General features: G+C 44.0%; 4 protein-coding genes across 5 annotated transcripts; 2 read left to right on the forward strand and 2 right to left on the reverse strand.

Moving 5' to 3' along the window:
• The first annotated feature begins 1,686 nt into the window (after positions 1–1,686).
• si:ch211-237l4.6 (uncharacterized protein LOC446130 homolog) lies at positions 1,687–7,788 on the forward strand. The gene is made up of 3 exons (XM_034615578.1): positions 1,687–1,814; positions 6,410–6,499; positions 6,588–7,788. Exons 2-3 carry the CDS (start codon positions 6,415–6,417, stop codon positions 6,758–6,760), a joined length of 258 nt encoding a protein of 85 aa, XP_034471469.1. The 5' UTR covers positions 1,687–1,814; positions 6,410–6,414; the 3' UTR covers positions 6,761–7,788.
• On the reverse strand, positions 7,786–12,862 carry mettl3 (methyltransferase like 3). The gene is made up of 11 exons (XM_034615551.1): positions 12,576–12,862; positions 11,807–11,997; positions 11,214–11,678; positions 10,411–10,586; positions 9,605–9,818; positions 9,330–9,517; positions 9,080–9,118; positions 8,860–8,968; positions 8,689–8,754; positions 8,473–8,585; positions 7,786–8,166 (listed from the first exon to the last, which is right to left on the reverse strand). The coding sequence occupies exons 1-11, from the start codon at positions 12,676–12,678 to the stop codon at positions 8,064–8,066; spliced, it is 1,767 nt and encodes a 588-aa protein (XP_034471442.1). The 5' UTR covers positions 12,679–12,862; the 3' UTR covers positions 7,786–8,063.
• A 475-nt stretch (positions 12,863–13,337) lies between these two features.
• ttc5 (tetratricopeptide repeat domain 5) lies at positions 13,338–18,110 on the forward strand. The gene is made up of 9 exons (XM_034615560.1): positions 13,338–13,603; positions 14,645–14,777; positions 14,877–15,088; positions 15,177–15,327; positions 15,494–15,585; positions 15,673–15,876; positions 16,014–16,228; positions 16,356–16,500; positions 16,584–18,110. Exons 1-9 carry the CDS (start codon positions 13,541–13,543, stop codon positions 16,701–16,703), a joined length of 1,335 nt encoding a protein of 444 aa, XP_034471451.1. The 5' UTR covers positions 13,338–13,540; the 3' UTR covers positions 16,704–18,110.
• On the reverse strand, positions 17,259–20,376 carry LOC117779394 (E3 ubiquitin-protein ligase CCNB1IP1). 2 transcript variants are annotated; one of them, XM_034615565.1, is made up of 5 exons: positions 20,276–20,376; positions 19,127–19,425; positions 18,887–19,033; positions 18,477–18,651; positions 17,259–17,651 (listed from the first exon to the last, which is right to left on the reverse strand). In XM_034615565.1, the coding sequence occupies exons 2-5, from the start codon at positions 19,421–19,423 to the stop codon at positions 17,485–17,487; spliced, it is 786 nt and encodes a 261-aa protein (XP_034471456.1). In that variant the 5' UTR covers positions 19,424–19,425; positions 20,276–20,376; the 3' UTR covers positions 17,259–17,484. The 2 variants fall into 2 exon arrangements, with proteins under 2 accessions (XP_034471456.1, XP_034471454.1); XM_034615563.1 differs by lacking the exon at positions 20,276–20,376 and having other exon boundaries at positions 19,127–19,456.
• Positions 20,377–20,499: the final 123 nt, after the last annotated feature.

Consider the following 20,499-nt stretch of genomic DNA (forward strand, 5'->3'; position numbering starts at 1 on the left):
CAAAATGCCAGTAAAGTGCTCACTGAGTCGGGCTGTGTTGGAATAAAGTGGTTGAACGGACAGAGAAAGACAGAGAAAAGCGTCCGCTGTCCCCTTAAGAGTCATGAATCCGTCACGGCTCTGTGACGCTGCTGGTTCTTCTCTGTCGCTTTAATCCACATCAGATTAAAACACTCTCACTCTAACAGGAGAGGGATTTCCTCTACGGCTACGTCTCCCTTTTATCCACGGCTCTAACACTGCTGCTTCATATTCACTTCCTTCATCCTTTCTTGTTGTAGAAGTTTTGCTTGTGGTTAAATAGGAAAACTAGCATGGCACTCAGTAGAGCTCATTCCCCTCCGAGGCCCAACAGTTCCCTTAAACTTGATCAAGCCGCACAAGATTTGAAACAATATCAGTCCCCTAAATATGATAAGATTCATAAATGAGGCCCTGGAAACATCCTATCTCCTGGATGCACACCAACATTTAATGGATTCTGCGACTGAACAATACAACATCTTTCTCTTTCGTTTTCCTGAAATGCTGCTAAGTAACAGACAAACAATTCAAACGAAAATGAAGAAGTGGGGATTGAATGGCGTTTGGAGGAGTCATACCTCCGCCACGGCTAACGCCTCATCTCGCTCGGGTAAAAGAAACCGAAAAAAGATTTTCTGGAGCCGCCAGTTTATCCGGAATCCGATCTAGAATTGTGTCACGCCCCACCCAGCCACTGAATTATGAAAATGGGTTCAGCAGTGTTTGAGTGATCCAGATAACCAACAGCAATTATTACATAAGCTCCAGGTGGAGGTGAATTAGTTTGAACCTGACTTAAATAATATGCATGAACGCAAACCATCCAAACCTCCTTCCCTTTGTTTTCACATCATTTAAGCATCAAACTATATTTAATTCTATTACCCTCACATCACACTTACATGGAGGAAAGTGTGTTTCTGTCGTTTCCTTCGTTTCTTACAGTCTTGATGTGTATTGTAAAGGTGCTCACTGCCATATCCAGTTGTTTCGCAATTAGATTTACGATTTACAGTAACACTGATGCTGAAAAACTGCATTTTTAGAGCATCTTTGTGACTAAACACAATTCAAAGTGCTGCAGATATTCCAACACCTGCTGAAATCTGAAAATGGAAGTAAAACAACACAGTCAAAAAGAAAATGCTACCAGAAGCCAGAGAGGACACGTTACTGTTGATGGTGACCTCTGACGTCTCTAAAGAGGAGACACCTCCCACACATCAGGATCTGTCAACAGCTCACTTCATGTGTGACTGAAGAACAAATTAATCTGTTAGAAGGCGATTATCTCCTCGTGGTAATATAGAAACATATCACCCTGATTTATTAGTTTGATGAGCAGTTTCACGGGAGTAATTATATTACCAAGTGCGCGGCGGCACCACAAAGCACGGCGTGCAGGAGAGTGCAGTATGTATAGAATGTGGGATGGGTGAGAGGCGGACGAGGAGGACAGGAGCACAGGGGGAGGGATGGAGGCAGAGGGCGAGGGAGGGGGTGAGGGAGGGAGAAAGCAGGCGTGTCCACTCACTCACTCAACCACCGTGCTCCGGGGATTAGCTATTTAAAGTTCAGTCCCTGCACAAACCTTTCCATTGGCAATAAGGACGCAGCAGGACGCACAGGACTGGGCAGCGCTCCCTGGACCTGGACACACACACACCCACACACCGAACCACTGTGTAATGAAGGGAAGCAGATGAAGAGAGAATAGACGTTGTTGTAGCTGGGGATCATTATCAAGAATATCCAGTTTCCACTGCTACTCTACAAGGTTTTTCCACCAGGTAGGTAACTTGGTTTATTTATAAGTGAAAAAAGAAGCTGTTAAGGCCAAATAAAAGGTCAGAAGAAGTAAAATAATCTCTTTGAACTCCAGAGCTGAAATGTAAGTTGCTTTTCTGACAGTGGAGCAGGGGGGCGTGTCAGTGAGAGGGGTCCTGCTCATAAATAAACCTCATGTCTGTTCTGGTTCTGCTGCTGTTTGTGAAAACCTCAACTTGTATTTTGCACCCGAACCCGTCATCTGCTGCTCTCTGACTGTTCCGTCTGCAGGTTTATAAGTGATATTCTCTTCAGACGTATTCAAAACTAAGTCTTCCACTTCCTCGCACTTCAGCTGCGTCAACAAGCGAGTCTGTGATTGTTTGTTCTCGGAGACAGACGAGGGATAAGTGATGAGTGTAGTGCTCCAGATGAAAGCTCAGATTAACCTGTCTGGTGCAGCCTCCCGTTCAACCTTCCACCTCCAGCGCGCACGGAGGCTCTCGAACCTCGTGCACGAGCCCTACGCGAGTTAACAAAATAAACAAGAGGCAGGGAAAAGTCGGAATTACAGAGTTGTAATACAGCTGATTACAGATTATTAATATGTAAAATAAAGGCGTAGAAAGAAATAAAAATATGCACAACCACTATTTAGTGTCTGTGTTGAAGTAAAAGTGACAAGTGACAGGTTAGGGATGGAGGGAAAGGGATTAGGAGGCAGCGGGTCGGCCTTTTTGTAGTTTTTGTTGTTGTTGTTGTTGTTGTTATGGGTAAAATGTGAAGAGGAGGCTTCACCTAGATTATCTTTACGTTTCTAAATTCACGTAAAGATAATTTTCATAGAGTCCCTAAAACCCCTGCAGTCAAACCCCTCAGTAAAAGCACACAAACATGCTGTTATGGATTTTGTATTTATTGATGCATTAAACAGTAAGTGACATTTTGATTACGTAGCATAATATCTGAAGCTGATTTTAACAAATCTTACTTTGTACTTTAATCCATAACAACACATTATATTGTAAGTGATATTCTTATTAGAATTTTTAATGCAGCTGCAGTATCTCACATGTCAGATAAAGGCAGAGCAAGCACAACATTTGCATCTGAGCTGCAGTGAAGCAATAAGAAGGTAAATGTGTCTTTAAACAAAGTAGTTGACCAAATAAACTTTACTCATGTTCCATCAGTGATATTACTGCCAGTATTTTGATGAGTCTCTCTAATGTTTCGAGCTGTAGCGGAGCCTGACAGCTGCATCTGTGATGAACATGAAAGAGGATTGTACGCTGCCATCGATGGACAAACACACACTTCTGCAGGTGAACGTGCACAGTGTGTGTGCGTCATCCTCCCTGGCAGGCCTGTGTGGAGCTTTGTGCTGAGGGCAGGGACACAGAACCGCACATTTTCTCTCACAGAGCCCCAGGGCCAGAGCGTAAAAAAGGGCATCTCAGTGCAAATGTGGAGCTGCAGGAAGATTCTTATCGCGTCACTTTAAGCACATGAGCGCCGCTGCTTGTTTTAACAGTGTTTGCAGAGCTGATAAGGGAACGAGTGACGACAGAGGGGGACTTGTAAAAGTGGAAAATATATGTAAGAGAATCATATTTAACCCTCCCACAAACTCCCTTTAAAGTGATGAAAACCTGCCACGCGTGACACAGCGCAGAAAATAAAAAAGCCGCTCAGTAATGTTCCCCCGGAGGGATTGTGTGATTGTCACCTCCACCGACACGTCGCCACTGATTGAACGAGTAAAGCCACATTATTCCGAGGCTGTGTGTTGCTCACAGCGGCTGCAGAAGAGACAAACAGGTCAAGCACAAGTTTCAGTGCCTTCCCTTTTACCCCCTTTAACTTCCCCCCTAAACCTGCCCTGCGCTAATTTGGTCATTTTTATCACATCCTCTTCTCTGTCTTATCTCTTCAACTTAAACTAATAAATCAATAAATATATTTCTAAATACACCACGTGTCCAGTCAACCTGTGTGCAAATATGTGTCGGGTCTGTGCAATAATGAACCAACCACATCTAATAATAACGACAACCTTTCACTGGACATGTAGAACGTGACCAGTCCCAAGGCCTCCTGTCTTCTTCTAGTGTTTTCTCTCTGCAGTCAGTGTGTGTAGTTGTGTGTGGTTGTGTGTGTGTGTGTGTAGTTGTGCATGTTTGCCATCTGAGGTTGTTTTTCTCCTTCAGCCTACCAGGGCGCTGCATGCTGCCAGACCCCCACAACCAATCATGGTCGCAGGCCAAAATTCCTCACCATTGACCAGGCACTTAGCACTGTGTGTGTGTGTGTGCCTGTGTGTCTGTGTGTCTCTGTGTGTGTGTGTATGTGTGTGTTTTTGTTGCCCATTTTCCAGCATAAACACTGGCCCAGGATCTATCAGGACCAGTAGACCTCATGGAGACCCAAGCTTGGTCCTAATGAGGCAACAAGTAACTAATATTTTGAATTTCTTATATCTGCAAGCACAAGTCCACCTACATGTGGGAAGCTGTGTCGTGCACTCTCTCCCTGTGCTCAGTTTACAGTGTGTGTGACTGCATATTGTGAGAACCTCTGCCTTGACCAGCACCATAATGGGCTCCACTGTGTGTGTAAATGGGGATTGGATTTCAGAGGCACACCTGAGTGAAACAGAGAAGGGAGGCGCACGAGAAAACGAGAGAGAAACTGAGGATCTGTGGATTTAGAGTCGTTCACTTACTGCAGCTCCGTCTCCTCTGGCCTGTGTGCAGCGCTCTCCCTGCGACTGGGTGAGTGTGAACGGTACGTGTGAGCCGTCACGTCCCCACACGATTGCCTCACACCGTCGAGCAGCACCAGGGATTAGCAGTAAACAGAGGAGGAGGAGGAGGGAAAAAAGGGAAAATAGAGAGATGTTAGTCCAACACTGGCCTCCTTCACGTCGCAGTCATAGTTCACAGTTTGTCATCAGATATCCAAATCTTTCCCTCTGTGATCAGGGAACAATGGGGCTCAGTGGATTATCACAGCAGTTGGTTTTACTCATCAGACCGACCAGGCTGCTGCTCTGGCTCCGACGCTGCAGGGAGGATTTTAATGAAACTGCAGCACAGTGAAAATACATTGACAAATTCCTGGGACATTATTATTTGAAATTCGATGGGACAGTAACTGCTTCGAGGAAACAATGTGCAGGAATACTTCAGGACGTGCAGAAGCAGTGAATGAGGCGGTCAGAGTATTCATAAATATGTTATTAACACAAAGTTTTTTTTTGTAGTTTCATAATGAATCAATGCTACGTTAACAAGTTTCAATATCACAATTTAAAAGAGTATAAATAACTATATGCTCCAAAACGTTTACAGCCATGCAGGATTCTGAGATAACGCTCCCCCTCTGCAGGGAAAGACTGCAAACTCTTTGTGGTCGCGTTGTGTTTTGATTCTTTATTTGTGCTCAATACTCTGTGGTTGTTTGGTGCCTTTTTCGTTTCTAGTGGTTGCTTCATGTGTATTTTTCAGTTTCATTCTCTTTAGTTTGGTAGTCAGTAAACTTCCCATCCTGTCATAACCCATGAACTACATCAGTTTTTATTGGAGCCTAATATAACTGATATTTAAACTATGCCCGACACTGCTGAAGTTCGATCATGTAAAGTTTTGTGCAGGAGCTTTAATCTTTCTTCTCACTCCTACAATAGAAGCTCTGCTCCATTTCTCGTGACCTATTTCTTAACCTCATTAGACTAAAATAAAGACCTTTTTTCTTTCTACTCTAAGTAAATAAAGCTCAGCGCTATCGTGTGGCCCTGACTTTATCTTATCTCTCTGAGGTGCCACGATTGGAAGGACGATCCTCCGGGAAATTAGCTGTTTGAATTACTTGCAGCTAAGGATCAGTCTCTATTGTCAGAGAGAACCATAGACTGGATGTAAAAATGGACATAGAGTCTGGGTGCAGAAAGTAAAGCTGAGGTAGAGGAGAAACTTGTAATCTCTCAAATGACCAGCAGAGGGTGACTCCATTGGTTTCTATAAAAGTCTTGAGTAAACGACTCTACTTCTCAGTTGATTTATAACGTCAGGAAACATTTTCAGGAGTGTAACCTCTTAATTGATAGCTAGTAATGTCCAACGGGTGCAGGTTGACCGACAACTCGGCTGAGAGGGAAAAGTTTGTCTTTAATTGTCTTCAAACCAAAAACCATGGCTTCACAAGAGTTATCCACCAGTTAATCAAAGCTCCCACACAGCAGATGACAGCACAGTAAATCTGTGTGAGAGCTTATCAGTGTCCCCGGCTGCTGAATTCCAGTGACGTCCTTTTTCCAGGATTAGACAGTGGACAGGATGATGATGATGATGATGATGATGATGATGGGGCTGTAATTAGTGAGTGATTGGCTGGTCACCGGGTCACCGGGCCACTCATTGCTGATATCGTCAGCTTACATTAGGCTATCATGTTACAGTGCATGATCGTTATTCCATCAAACTGTGACCTGGTGAGGGGGTGAGGAGCTTAAACGTGAGCTGGAGGGGAACTGGGCATGCTGGGAAATGCTGTATATTTCAAATTTGAGAGAATTTCTTTGATATTAACGCGTCTGTTCATTCTCTTCTCTCTACAGACGTCATGGGTGTGAAGATGCTGCAGTGTTTCCCATTCTACAGACGCTGTAAAGAGCGCTGCAAGAGCAGGCAGTGCCCCCCCGCCACAGGTGAGGAGCAAGTACAGAAAATCAAATGTAGAGTGAATAAAAAGCAGCACAGTCTACTAAAGCCCGACCTTCTGACTTCTTCCCTCAGTGCCCATCGAGGAGATGAAGCCCCGTCTGTCCTCGACGACATCCTGCGGCAGTGACGGCGAAGGAGCGGGAGGCCTCAGTCGGGGGTCACAGATCTACTTCTCCACCAAGGCCCGGCTGTCGTTCAGACACCAGCTCGACAGCAACATCAACGCAGTGGACGCCACCTACTGAAAGGAGGACAAGGGACTGGGAACAGGCCACAATTCACATTTTGACCCGTCGGTCTGTGCTGCCAACAAATAACTCTGGATGATTGATTAGATCCAAAAAGGGACAAGTGAAAACACACTGAAATAGACTTAGTTTCCAGTGTTAGTGATTTCAGACGGAGCGGATCCACGGCCCAAATGGACAGATTACTGATGAAAGCAAGGACAACAGAGACTTGTTTACAGCGTTCAACACCAACAAGTGCATTATTCTAGTTGTTTTCTCGGGCGGGTGGGTGAGGGAAGTTTTTGTTTTTCTACTGTGCTGTTTTAATTTCTATTTTTAGCAACCTTTGTGGGGAAAATGCAGTTTTTTATTTCTAAAGTGCAGATGACATCATGGCCCATCGGGGCGTTTCATAAAGCAGGATGAGGCAGAGTATGGGTATTAATATCTCAGTTTAAATCTTGAACTAATCATATTTTTAAACCTAATGTTGACATTTATCCTAATCTGCATTGATTTAACTTTCTAATCCTGCCCTTTGACACAAAAACCTGCTTTTTATTCATATTTTTTTCAAAAGGAATTAACCCTAATTATAGAATAAATGTACCGGGGTCATGTTGACATGTATTATATTTCAGATTTGAGGATATTCAACAGCTGCCTCTAGTTACTTCCTTGTTGTAAAATACATTTCGTAAACTGACCTGCACAACTATTAAAGTTCTCGTAGGTATTTTGTAAGTCACACTTGGCTTCGGCTCATTCTGTCTTTATATTTTTATAATTAAAACACTCCTGGTAGCATTTGATATTAAAATATGTCGACTTTTTAACAAACCCTAAGTTTAAGGTAAGCAGAGTTCTGTGTTTTGCCTAAAATGAACAGATATGAATGTAAGCCCTGATCCCGAATGACTGTGAAAAACCTGCTTTAATGTTTTTGTCCTTTAATGCAAATCATCGGCTTTTCAAATACACAGAATGTCAAAAGAAAATATCTTTATTCTTGACTAACAAAATAAGAATGTACATAAAAAATGCCTCGTGTGTTTTTATTGATGGTGACTGAAGTTTTTCTGCATTAATCACGAGATTTACATACATGAATTTATAAAACATTGCTCCAAAAGTGATTCACACACATTCTTCATGGGGTTTCATTTCTTTTCCGAGACACAGACTATGCATCTTGTTCACAATTTTTATTTTAAAAAGTAGTTCCAGATATATAAAAAAAAAAAGAAATGAACAAAAACAACCTATAGACAAACTTCTCTAGACCTATGACCAAAAGATGATCTCATCACTGCGTGTTTTAGGGTTTGGAGATGACGCCGTCTGGATAACGCTTCTTAAACCGAGCCACGACCTCAGGATCCAGAAGATGAATTCCATCAAGCTGGTTTCCAAGAGTTACCCTGGAGGGGGAACAGTGGAAAGCAGGAACAATCATAGACTGTAAAGTAAGATGGACGACATGTCGACACCTCCTCCCACTATACAGAAATGATGTGATTTGGATCCAGTAGCAATCAGGGGACGGAGCCGCGGTATCGAGGTCCGGACGCTACACGCGTTAGACCAGTCGTGAGTCTCAGCAGTCAATCGTGACATTTCACTCTGTTTTTATAGCATCAAATACCTAATTTAAACCACACTTACCGTACAAATAAGCAGTTGAACATGCATCAGTGTAAAAGAACGACAGAAAATGACTGAATTACCAGTTGGGCTGGACGTTGTGGGGTCGACCGAACAGCTCGATCTTCCGGGTGCCGGGCGAGAGTCTCTCTATCATGCCGTAGATTTCATCTGGTTTGTGACTGGTGGAGCGAACCTGGGGAGAGAGAGCGGGCAGAGTTTAATAGAGCAAACCTTTCAGGCTGAAGGAGCCGGATGAGGTAAGTGCAGCATGTTTGACAGGAGAAATAGACGTGTACCTCGGCCACAATGACATCACAGTCCAGACCTCTATTGAAACCCTGCGGATTTCCCTTCACGCCCACCTGAAGGGAAACAAACCACATGTCAGGAGCAGCAGCAGCAGCAGCTCAGTATCTTCCTCCAAAACACCTTCTAGCTACGTGACGGCATATTACATGTAAACCTACCAGACAGTGCTCCTTCCCGTGGTTCAGCCAATGGCCCGTCCTCCCAGTGCGGATGATTCTCTGCAGCTGGTTGGTTTTCACCCATATGATTTCATCAACACGCTCATAACTGAATAAATAAAGCAACGAAAAGAGGAAACGTATCAAGACATGGAATCAAATGGGGTGCAAATGAAAACTATGACTTGATGGTGGGAGATAAAGGGAAGGAAAGACTCACCCCCACAGGTTGAGGCACTCTCTGCCTAACTCCATAGCCCTGGAAGGAAAAGGAGCAGGGCACACGATGATCTCTTATCAATGTGTTACTATGCAGGTTCAACCCCCTCCAAATTTTGCAGACTAAATTATCTTAGACATTACTAATACTCTTTGGGGGAGTAAAGATTAGAACATTTTTAAAATGACACTTCTTCACTTAGGGCAGTAACTCCGCCCCCACCTGGAGAGAGCAATCCACCATTATTTACCTGCCGGTGACCCAGAGGAAGAGGAAGCCATCGTCCTGCAGGATGGGGATGTTGAGTTTTCTCATCTCGTCGTCAGTCAGTGTTCCATAGGGCAGCTCCATGTGGATGTCCCAGGGAGGGTCGGCCATCACCACGGCAAACTTACCCAGGATGGAAACGTCCAAGAAGCGGATATCACAGCAGATCCACTGCGACACACAAAAGCACAAAGAGATTAACAACCGTGCTGTCCCACACCATCTCCCTCCCTCGCCTCTCCACGCTCTCTCCCTCACCTGTGAGGGGAAAAGTTTGCCCTCGTCGCTGTCTGTGTCCTCGGCGTGGAGGCCGAGCTCCGTGGTGCCCGCCTGGGGCCCGAGCAGACTCCCCTCGGCCTCTGGGGGGCTGTCGATCTCATAGTGGACGTATTTGCAGGTGTCCATGTGGAAACACGTGTTGAGGAAGGAGCAGTCGCCGAGGCTTTCATCTGTGTGCTTGTTGATGATGCGACTGGGTGAAGAATAATACACATCACAAAGGGAAACAGCGTCATTTCAGTTTGTGTGACAACAGCTTCAGGTTTGAATGGAAATCCATAAGGGTTAGGGTTATTTGATTACAAATATTATAAAACTGTAAGCATCAACTTACAAATGATTTCCCAATCAATCAATGATTGCATATGTAGTTATTGATCTTCTTGGATTTATACCTTTGTGAGATACTGAACCCCAACAATGCCTCAAACATTTTTTCGTTTAAATGCAACTAAGAAGAGACACAATCCTTCTTTTACCTGTATTACAGTGCCCTCTGCAGACCAAGCTGAGTATAAACACTGAAGTTCAATTCAAGTTCATCATTTGTGTAAATTAAGTGTAAAACTCTGAATCTATAACAGTAGATATAAATATCGATCAATAAATAATCTGTCAACCTTGGATTAAGTCTTTAATGCTGCAGAGGCAAAGCAGTTAATACTGGTGCAGTCAGGACCGATGCAGGAATAAAACATTAAATTATTGTTTGTTTTTATGTTGATTATATATATATATATATTCAATGATTTTTGACTATTTAAAGTATGCTGAGAATCACTGACCGGAAGTGTAGCTTGGTGCATGGCTGCGGCGTGTCCCCGGAGCGCACGCACTCCTCTTTGGTCCCGTGGTCGCAGAACTCTTGGACCTGAGCTCGGCCCCGGGACCGGAACTTCTCCACGATGGACTGCTCCTTGGCTGTGCTGGCATTTAGCAGCTCTAGAATCTCTCTGCTCACCTACGCACAAATAACATGGGATGAGGAATTTTTGGCACATTTCATCTGTTCACCACCGGGAGAGTGGGGACCGCCTGGTTCCACAGACACTCCCTTCTCTCTCCAAGCAGTTCCCAAGGTCAGGTTAGAGATAACAGTACATTGTAGTGTCTACGCTCAGGGACTTTCATATCTAACTCAGATGCCCAGACAGAGAGGCCCCAAACTCCAAGTCTTTTGCATATTTCACCAGTGGCAAGAAATAAGGACACAAGGTGATTTAGGAATGCATGCTCTGGGCTTAACCATCCAATAGGATGTGAACACCTACATGTAACATAGAGAGTGAGAGCAATTCTAGCATTTCATAGATGTGCTGTTGGAATGGGTGACGCAAGTAGGGGAAGATATACTGGGATGCTGTGGGAGACATCTTCAGACTTGGGGGTGACAGTTGCTCATGTTACTCTGTTAGCGTTTGAGTTCTGCCTGAGTTCTCCTTTCACCAGCTTCCAGAAAAGAGTCCATAACAACCTCCATGTGATGCCCCAGCAGCAACCACACACAGACCCCCTACAGCTCTCTGATTGTCTCCTATTTCGATTCTCAATGGTTTAACATTTCACTGGTCACAACAATCATCGTTACCTTCTTGCTCTGCTGCTCTTTTGTGGACTGCTGGTTCAAGAGGCTCTCGATCTCCATGTCTACATGAGACGACTGGCTTTTACTGCTCCTGCCCTTCTTCTCAGCCCCGCTCCCTGATGCTGAGGGCCCTGCCAGCGGTGAGGTGGAAGCTGGCGTTATAGAGGTGGCTGATGCGTGTGGCGGAGAAGCAGAGCTCTGTAGTGATGGCGAGAAGCCCGCAGTTCTTTTGTTGTGGGTTTGATCCTCTGCTTTTCTCTTGACGCTGGCCCGTTGGGCTCCAGCCCCAGTTCCTATCATAGCCCATAGTTTTGTGTGGTCCACAGCTATGACGACCGTGGAGGAGGAGGCAGAGGAGGAGGCAGAGGAGGAGGAGGCTGAAGTGGACTGTCGGACCTCGATGAGCTCCTGAGCTGAGAATTTGAGCAGCAGACTCACGATGCACCCGTGACTAACAGCTGATTCAGACTGTGGGCAACAAACAAATAGAACACAATCAATAAAAAATTAAAAAACAGTAATATAAAATTGTCAATATGACACAGCCATGAGGGCTTTTCTATATAAAACTCCCGGACACTGAAAACCAGACTCACGCTGTTGAGTTCATTCATGATTGCGAGAGAGTCTGTCGGGAGTGAGATACTCAGATCAGAGAGATATCCCAGCAGCCTCTTCTCCAGTTCAGGATCTGGTGGTTTTTCTGTCTGCTCCTGAGACGTGACAGGAGCTGACGGAGCTGGGCTGTCGCTCCGAACCGTGGAACTCTCTGTGCTGCCTCCGCCATCTACGTGGTGGAGAAGGGACAACAGTTAAAGGTGCTGATGCCCTAAGTTGTTTCTCTGAGACAGAGCTGACCCTTACACTTACAGTATATATAAGATTGAAGGTTTTTCATAACTTAATAGGTTCATTTGATCAAATTCAATGACTCAAACTGACATTTTTCACAATTTTAGGTCAGGAATTATGTGAAATCTTGCGTCATCTGGATGTGAGGTTTTGCTGTTCATTACATTAGTGCTCTTACATATAATTACTCTATGGACTGAAAATGGACGATGAAAGTTAATTTTACAACAACTGAGATTCAATAGGTAATTTAATCAATTATCCAACTGGGCAAAGTAAGACGCAACTTTCAAGTGAGGTGAAACTTTGACAGCTGCTCATTTGTTGACATTTCACAGTATTTTCTGACAAACGCAGTTAAAATGAAGACATCGCAGAAGCTTCTGATCACAACGAACTTCCACGTTTCTCCGTTTATGTTAATTATAACTCATTAAAGAGCTTTTAAATCTGATTTCATGACTTCATAAGAATAACACGGGTTGTATTTGACCCCCCCGGCTCGGATCGTACCCGCGGACAGTTGCGCTGGGTCCTTCCGCCGCCGCTGCAGCCTCTCCCGCAGAGAGTCCAGCTGCTTCTTGTGCGCCTGGATGTTGCTCCACGTGTCCGACATGACGAGCTGCCTTCACCGGCGATAAAACACACCGACACCCGCAGAAATGAATCGACCTGACGGCACAGACCAGCACAGACCGACAAACACAGACAAACACAACCCGCCCTGCAGAGAGCGAGGGTGTCTGGTGCGCGCGGGAAATGTCTCGACCCCTCCGCTGGACTGGAAGGTTCCGCCTCACAGCAAAATAATAACCCTGGCGGTTATGTTACATGTTTTGGATACAACTATCACGATTTCATGAACATAGCTTGAATGGGAATATTTAAAGGAATCATAACTCTACAGTAAAATGTATATTCGTGAGGAGGGGGAATCATTTTCAGCGCGGACTACTCCGACTTCCGGCGTCACTGAAATTAAAATCCCCGGTTTCCTCTGCAGCTCAAATCGTGGCAGCGGCAGCTCGTAGAGGCACTTCCGGTGGCAACAAAAAAAAAAGAACTGCCACTGATATTGTAAAGGCAGCTTGTCAGTTGCCCCGGCTGTTTGGAGGAGGGGGGGCAGTTGGCAGGTGGGGATCAAAGGCAGCTTCCCACATATTCCAAACAGCCTTCCAAACAGTGAGGCATCAACGGCAGCTGCCTTCCAAACAGTGTGGCACCAACGGCAGCTTGCTACACATCCAGTGGCACTTTCTGTTGACACCGGAAGTGCCTCCACGGAGCTCCCGCTGCCACGATCTGAGCCTGCTCCCGCTGCACCATCGCGTGCCCGATCACTCGTGGGAGAAATGACACTTTTCTCCCCGCGAATCGACATCGAGGCCTCGTGTTTAAAAGGTTTTTATCCGTGAGTTCCGGTTCGTTCCTGTCCTGCTCTCCAGCCGCGAACAGGCTCCCGACGCTCCAGGGCAAAGATGGCGGAAGACGAGAAGAGTGGCGAGCCAGCGACAGACAATAACGAGCTGCAGGGTTTCAAGGCAAGTCCTGTCTTTTAGAAACTGTACGGATGGTTAAACCTCTCACACTGTGTCTGCAGCTGGGTTGTGTTGTTGAGTTGTTGTGTGGTACTTGTTCGTGTGTTGTGTTCCTGTCAGCTTGTTACTATAACAACTGCCATGCTAACTGTATTCCTGCTTTTATCACACTTAATGTAAAAGGTGTAGAGGGGCCACAGATCTTTGATTGTACCTCGTTCATCTTCTATTATTCATATACTTAATTATGACTATTTCTTATTATTACTTCTTCTTTCTTTTGGTCACCAGATTGTCGGTATGTCTGGAGGCTTATTGCACCAAACTAATATGGGCTGGGCAATTTCCCTTGATCAATAATCTATAGCAATATAACAAAGGTTCAAGAAATCCTGACCTATTAGTCTTTAAACCTAAAACAAATTCAAATGTAATATCTATTGAGATGATAATCGATATCGATTGATTTGAAACATTTATCTTGTTATCATTTTTGGCCATATCGCTCCGCCCCAAATGCTTACAATCATTTATCAGTAGCCTTATATGTATCTTTACACAACACCAGGACAAATACAAGTGCATAGATTAAGTCATTTTTAGGGAAATAACCTAATATTATTATAAATCTGTCTTTCCTCCATATTGAAGTATCGTCAGCAAAACATAACCAAACCAATAACATACTGATTTGTACTCTGTGACATTTCAAAATATAACTTAATAATAAGCTGGTGTATCCCCAATAGCACGTCATCCATCCATTATCTATACCGCTCATCCTTTGTCCACCTGCCTCTTGCACGTGTTCCCTAAGAGAGGGTACAAACACCCTGGACACGTTGCCAACCACCAACTTTGACTAGGGATTCAAACCAATAGCCTTCTTTGTTCAATATAGCACATGATTGTCCTAATTATTCACAAACCCAGTCCTGTGCCACAGGCAGATTAAGCTGTGAGGAAATGTGCCTTTGGTCTATTTTTAATTCCTTCCTCCCCTCCCCCCTCCCCCCTCCCTCTACATGCTACCTTCAATTACAGGAGCTTGTGGATGAACTGTATAACTTTAGAGACTGCTATTTTGAGACTCACAGCGTGGAGGAAGCCGGACGGAAGCAAAGCGATGTTGCGCAGGAAATGGAGAAGACGCTGAAGAAGCTGCAAGAGAAAGAAGGTGATCATTATGTTTTACACAACAGCACCACACAGCATTTTCAGTTTGAAGAAAACATCTCTGACGCCCACTGCATCTCACGTACTTCTGTTCTTACAGATGTCTACGAACACAAAGTAGAGTTTCTGCTGCAGAAGGGCAGGTGTCTGAATGTAGCTCCAGACTTCAGCGCCGTGGCAGAGAAGTGTCTTTCCCGGGCTGTGAAGCTGGAGCCTGGCCTGGTTGATGGCTGGAACACATTGGGGGAGCAGTACTGGAAAAAAGGAGACTTGACTGGTTCTAAAAACTGCTTCACGGGAGCATTGCAGCAGGTAAAGTAAACAAAGAGAGGGATGTATGAATATCAAAAGCCAGGATTGAGAACATTTTCAGCAATGTATCTATGTTGCATCTCTGTAGAGCAAGAACAAAGTGTCTCTACGTAACCTGTCCATGGTGCTGAGGCAGCTGCCAGCGGCGAACAGCGACGCACATAGCAAACAGGTTATGGAGAGTGTGGACATGGCCCGACTAGCTGTCCAACTAGATGTCACAGACGGGACGTCCTGGTGTGAGTAGAGTGTCATAGTCTCAAGGAGGCAGTGTTCCTTTGGCTCTGTGCAACAAGGGACCTGAACACAGATTAAGATTAAATCCAGAAATTATAACAGTTATCACACAAATGTTGCAGTCATGCATGTAACTTAACAAAATTGTATTTTATGTTGTTTATATAGATATCCTGGGAAATGCCTACGTGTCCCTGTTTTTCAACTGTGGACAGAATCCTCAGTTGTCTCAGCAAGCTCTTAGTGCCTATGCTCAATCTGTGAGTAAAACCACACACACACACACACTTCATTTCAGTTCAAATCAACTACTGTACTAATATTTTACTCCTCTCCCGCCTTTGTAGGAGAAAGTGGACAGAGCTGCCTGTTGTTACCCGGAGCTGCATTTCAACCGAGCCACACTATTCCAGTACGAGGAGATGTTCGGGTGTGCGCTTGAAGGCTACAGCCGAGCGGCAGCACTTGACCCGGGCTGGGAGGATCCTCCGGAGAAAGAGAAGACGCTGCTGGAGTATCTGGAGAAAGTCACAGAACTCGTACAGAAAAAGGTAGAACGGGTTGCTCGCTTCATTGTTTTCCAAAAGACAATTAACCTTTGAGACACTTTTTTGTACCACAGGGTGGCAGCACAGTGCAGCCATAGTACTTGTTTTGGGACTTACCTTCAGTCTGTGTTTCTCCTCAGGGGACGGTAAAGGCACGTCGGTTAAGGAACATGCTCTCTAACCTCAACACGTCGGCTTTGGGTCCCTGCTCCTCCCCTCAGTTCCGTTCCCCCGCAGGCCGTGTGGGCAGCCTGGAGCCTCGGACTCTTTCCTCCCTCTCCCACGGCCACAACGCTGGGGTGGCCACCTTGGGCAAGGTGGTGTTCAGCCTGGCCTCTGAGGGTCGCATGTCATTGTGAGTACCGCTTCTTCTTATCAATAATAGTCCACTTATCCTCATGCAGGTTTCTTCAGTCTTTGTGTGATGGTGGAGGAAGAGTTCTTGTTTTTTTAAGTAAAATGTGAATTTCTCTTTTCCTCAGTGCATTCGGTATGGTGGACAGCGAGGAGACATGTATGGTGGTGATGGTTTACAACACAGCGAACAGCTGGGGTGTGTTGATAGGAGACAGCGTAGTCATTCCTGAACCTCAGCTCAAACGACACAGTATAACACATAAAGACAAGGTCAGTGTTTCGTGCATGTTGTTAGAAAATTGACGGAAAAACGTCTGATTGTCTAACTTTGACTTCTCGCCTCTCTCTGGCAGTCGTTTGACTTCAGAAGTATACGAGTGGACTCGCCTCTGCTGCTCATCGTCAACGGAAAGAAACAAAACGTCAACAGTCAGATCGCTGCCTCCGTCAGCTACAAGCCTCAGTGTGAATAAGCCGAGCAAGAAGCGAGAGGACCAAACCTTTTTTTTTTTTCTTCTTTTTGCTGGAAAAGCAAGAACATTCTGGATATTTATGGAAGTTTGAAGTTTCCAAAGTTTGTGCCTGTTTAGTGTTTTTTTTTTATTATGTAAGTTTCACATGGTCTTTAGAGACAACTTGTTTATATTTATAAATATTTCTCTTTTTTTTTTGTATTCTGTTGCGCAGACGTGGAGTTGATTTTCTAAATGAATGAACCTGTGATGACGACAATGTGATGTCAGAGTTATGACTTAAGTTTATCTTAAAATTCTTTGGGTTTAGCTCAACCAGTTTACCTGCCACTTTGGTGCTGAGCCGTTACAAACTTCACAATTCACACAATTAACTGTAGTTATTCAGAAACGTCAATACAAGCAAGTGAAGGAAATGTTTATGTTGACCTTATTTCATGTCACCTTACAGTACATGCTTGTCTGTGTATAACTATGAACATGAACTGTCTACTGCAAGAAAATACAAATGGCCAATTGAAAGACACTGGCAGGCTGGAGGTGCTCAGTGAAAAGACTGTTAATATTGTATTTTAATGACTTCCACTGGACTTGTCACATAAGGACAGACCTTAAAGTGAATCTACAATATTAACCCAACATTTGTTATTGTCCAAAACCACATCTCAGGCTTAAAAACCATCACAAAAAAGTACCTGAGGCAAAACACTTTAAACTGAATTAACATTAAACCACAACAATTTGGTGACGAGAGTAATGGCAGTTATGAAACCTGCTCCTCTCAGTGCTTCTTGATGAATGGCCGGCCTCGCTCCCTGGTAGGGGAGCTGAACTGGAAGAAAGTCTTGGTTCCTTCGGCCTCCAGGCAGGAGAAGAATCGACTGTCCACATCAGGGCCCATGAAGTGGAACTCGGGGCTTCTCTGGGGAGACGCTGCTCGAGCCGTCCCTGGGTGACACACAGCAGGTTAAAGGGATTGTCTTTCATTGTTGCACCGACTAAAATTCCCTGACATAGACAATCAGCTCATTACTCCCACGGTTCTTCCTTCACGACCTCCTCCTCTCGACAAAACACCTACAGCTGTGTCTTCCTTTGTGCCAGTTAACATTATTCTTGCTGAGCTTCCTTCCTCTTCTCATCCATCAGCATGGGCACAATGCGACAAGTGACTTTATAAATGCATTCAAAGTTTTTTTCCACATCTGTATTGGATGAAGTTTATTTGTTATTCTCTACCGGACACACTGTTTCGTAGTGCAACTGACAGCATCTTTAATTTTCAGGAATTAATAAATATGTCCTTTAGCCAATAAAATCACCAGAAACTGGATCACTTTCTTCCCAGAGCCCCCAGTGACATCTCTGCTTCATAAATGACTGGATTAAATGATTCATTGAAATTGCTTAAGAAACAGTGAAGAGTTTTCTTTCAAATAATCATCTCAGAACTGATATCGTTGGCCAAATTTAAATGGGATATTATTTAATAAACAACTGAGTAAGAAATACTTGTTAGTATCAAAAGTCTTAAAGTTTCCGTAGCATTTAAACATGGAGATTGGAAATAATATAATAATGTTCCTTGTCTATAATGAAAAGGTGTTTCTGGACAGACCGAATTTGTGACCTGATAAACCATAAACTTCCAAAAGCCACCTGAAATGTTTTGTTATCTCAGGGTAAAATAGCCTTAAAGCATCTATCAATTCAAAAGTAAAGTTTAAAATTTGTAAAGGTCTTAATCTGAGTTGAAATTGATGAAATCCTTACCTGTGATGAAGTCATGATGTCCTGGTTGTGGCTGCGCATCTCTGTCCCCGACACCCACCACCATGTTGCGCAGCCTCAGAGAGTCGTACAGCCCCTGTAGTTTCTGGTGCTGTCTGTTCCTGTCCATCAGCCTCTCAGACACCTCACTGTACTTCCTCTTATACTCCTCCATCACCTGACGGAAACATTTATTCTCTTGAGTTTATGAAATTCTAAATCAGATTTCAGATTACGAAGTTTCTGTCCTATGGTCCTGGGCATCGACACAGGACCAACAATCATATCACAATAGAGACGTGTTTTACTCCCATTTCTACTTTTTGTGATAATCTAAGATCAAGAAAAGAGAGATAAAGACTGTAGTCATTCTTATCTCAGGTGTAAAAAAAAGTGTAAGAGTTGTGATTTACTTTCTTCAGGGAACTGATTTCCCCTCTCATGGCGGTGAGGTCCAGCTCTCTGCTCTGGTTCTGCTGGTTCAACACCTTCTCCATCTGCTTCAGCTGCGACTCTGCCCGGGAAAGACTGTACTCTTGGTACATACGCTCCTGATGGACCTGTATACAAATTACTGACAAATTGACGTAGGCAATTCAAGGTTCACAGACACAGATTGGAGCAGTTCATAGACAGAGAGACAGCTATTTGACCTGATAGCTCCAGAAGGCCAGAGCACGGGCACTGATGTCCAGCACTATGTCTGGTCGCAAACCTGCCAGCACCATGGCTTTGTACTCCTCGGAGGGCGACAGCTCCGTCCTCACGATGTCCAGCTTCCCGGAGAGCGCAGAGGAGCAGGCCGGGCAGCTGACCGGGGAGTGGCTGAACTCGCCGGACCCGTGCTTTTCACAGAAGGCGTGAGAGCAGGCTGTGACCCAGGCGAAGCCGCTCAGCTTGGTGCGGCACTTTGGGAAGTTACACAGGAGAGTGTCGTCGCAGAGGGACATGGCTGAGGATCGTAGAGGGCAGACACATTGGGAAAGGAATTCATTTGGCTTTTCAATCAACATGTTTTTGTGTGATTTCTATTTGGTTCAATTTAGGGAATCAAATTCACTACATTTGGGATTGAAAATAACACTTTAATAATTATCTTTTATTGCTGTATCTTGTTTTATCACTAAATGCTGAGTTGTTGTATCTATTGAAAAGATTTCAAGCTTTTTTTTCTCTCCACTCATTTTTTCTTGAGAATATTGTAAGTATGACAATAACTACAGTTTAAGATTTGGCCATTGTTAACATATAGAAACACTGTTTTTGAAATCCCACTTTTAAATGAATGAGAAATATCTCTTAAACTAATTTAACTCTTCCTCTCAACTCTCTGAAATGTAATCATTAAAAACTCAATATTTTCAAGGTTATGTTCTTATGTACAACTCAAATCTAACTTTCACAGATTCCCCATTGAATTCATGTAAATAATAAAGCACCATTAATGTACTTAGCACTGTTTATATTTGACTTTGTAATTTATTTCAAACATTGCTTATTAGATAAGGAAACACTAAATAGTTCAAATACATCCCTTTGTTCTATGACGACCCGTGAATGTAAGTTTAGGATGTATGGCTAATTAGCAAGCTAGCTAGTTCTACATCGACTGCCATGACAGGTTAGCAATAGCCGGCTAGCCTACTCGTAGTTTCACAAAAAACTAAACACTAAATTCTACTCAACTGTGGAAAAACACGCGCTGGCTTTTACAACTAATCCGTCTGTTGAGTTTAATCCGACGTATGAACGTGAATTTAATCTTTATTTCAGAGTTAAACTCGGGAAATGTACCAACCTACCTGTGGGTGCTAGCTCTTCCTTGTGCAGGTAGCAGCAGGTGACGCTGAAGGAATGCTGTAGTCTGATTGGCTGATTGCAACCAATAGCAAAAACGACTCAAAATAGTTATTTCAATTATAAATATATACATCTGAATACAAAGCCATCTTCAGAGTATATAGTCATATAAACTACCTTCTTCAGAAAAGTCTGATAACACTATTGGGACCTATTTACCCTAGTT

The sequence above is a fragment of the Hippoglossus hippoglossus genome, chromosome 18, assembly GCF_009819705.1.
Source record: "Hippoglossus hippoglossus isolate fHipHip1 chromosome 18, fHipHip1.pri, whole genome shotgun sequence".
Taxonomy (NCBI): Eukaryota; Metazoa; Chordata; class Actinopteri; order Pleuronectiformes; family Pleuronectidae; genus Hippoglossus; species Hippoglossus hippoglossus.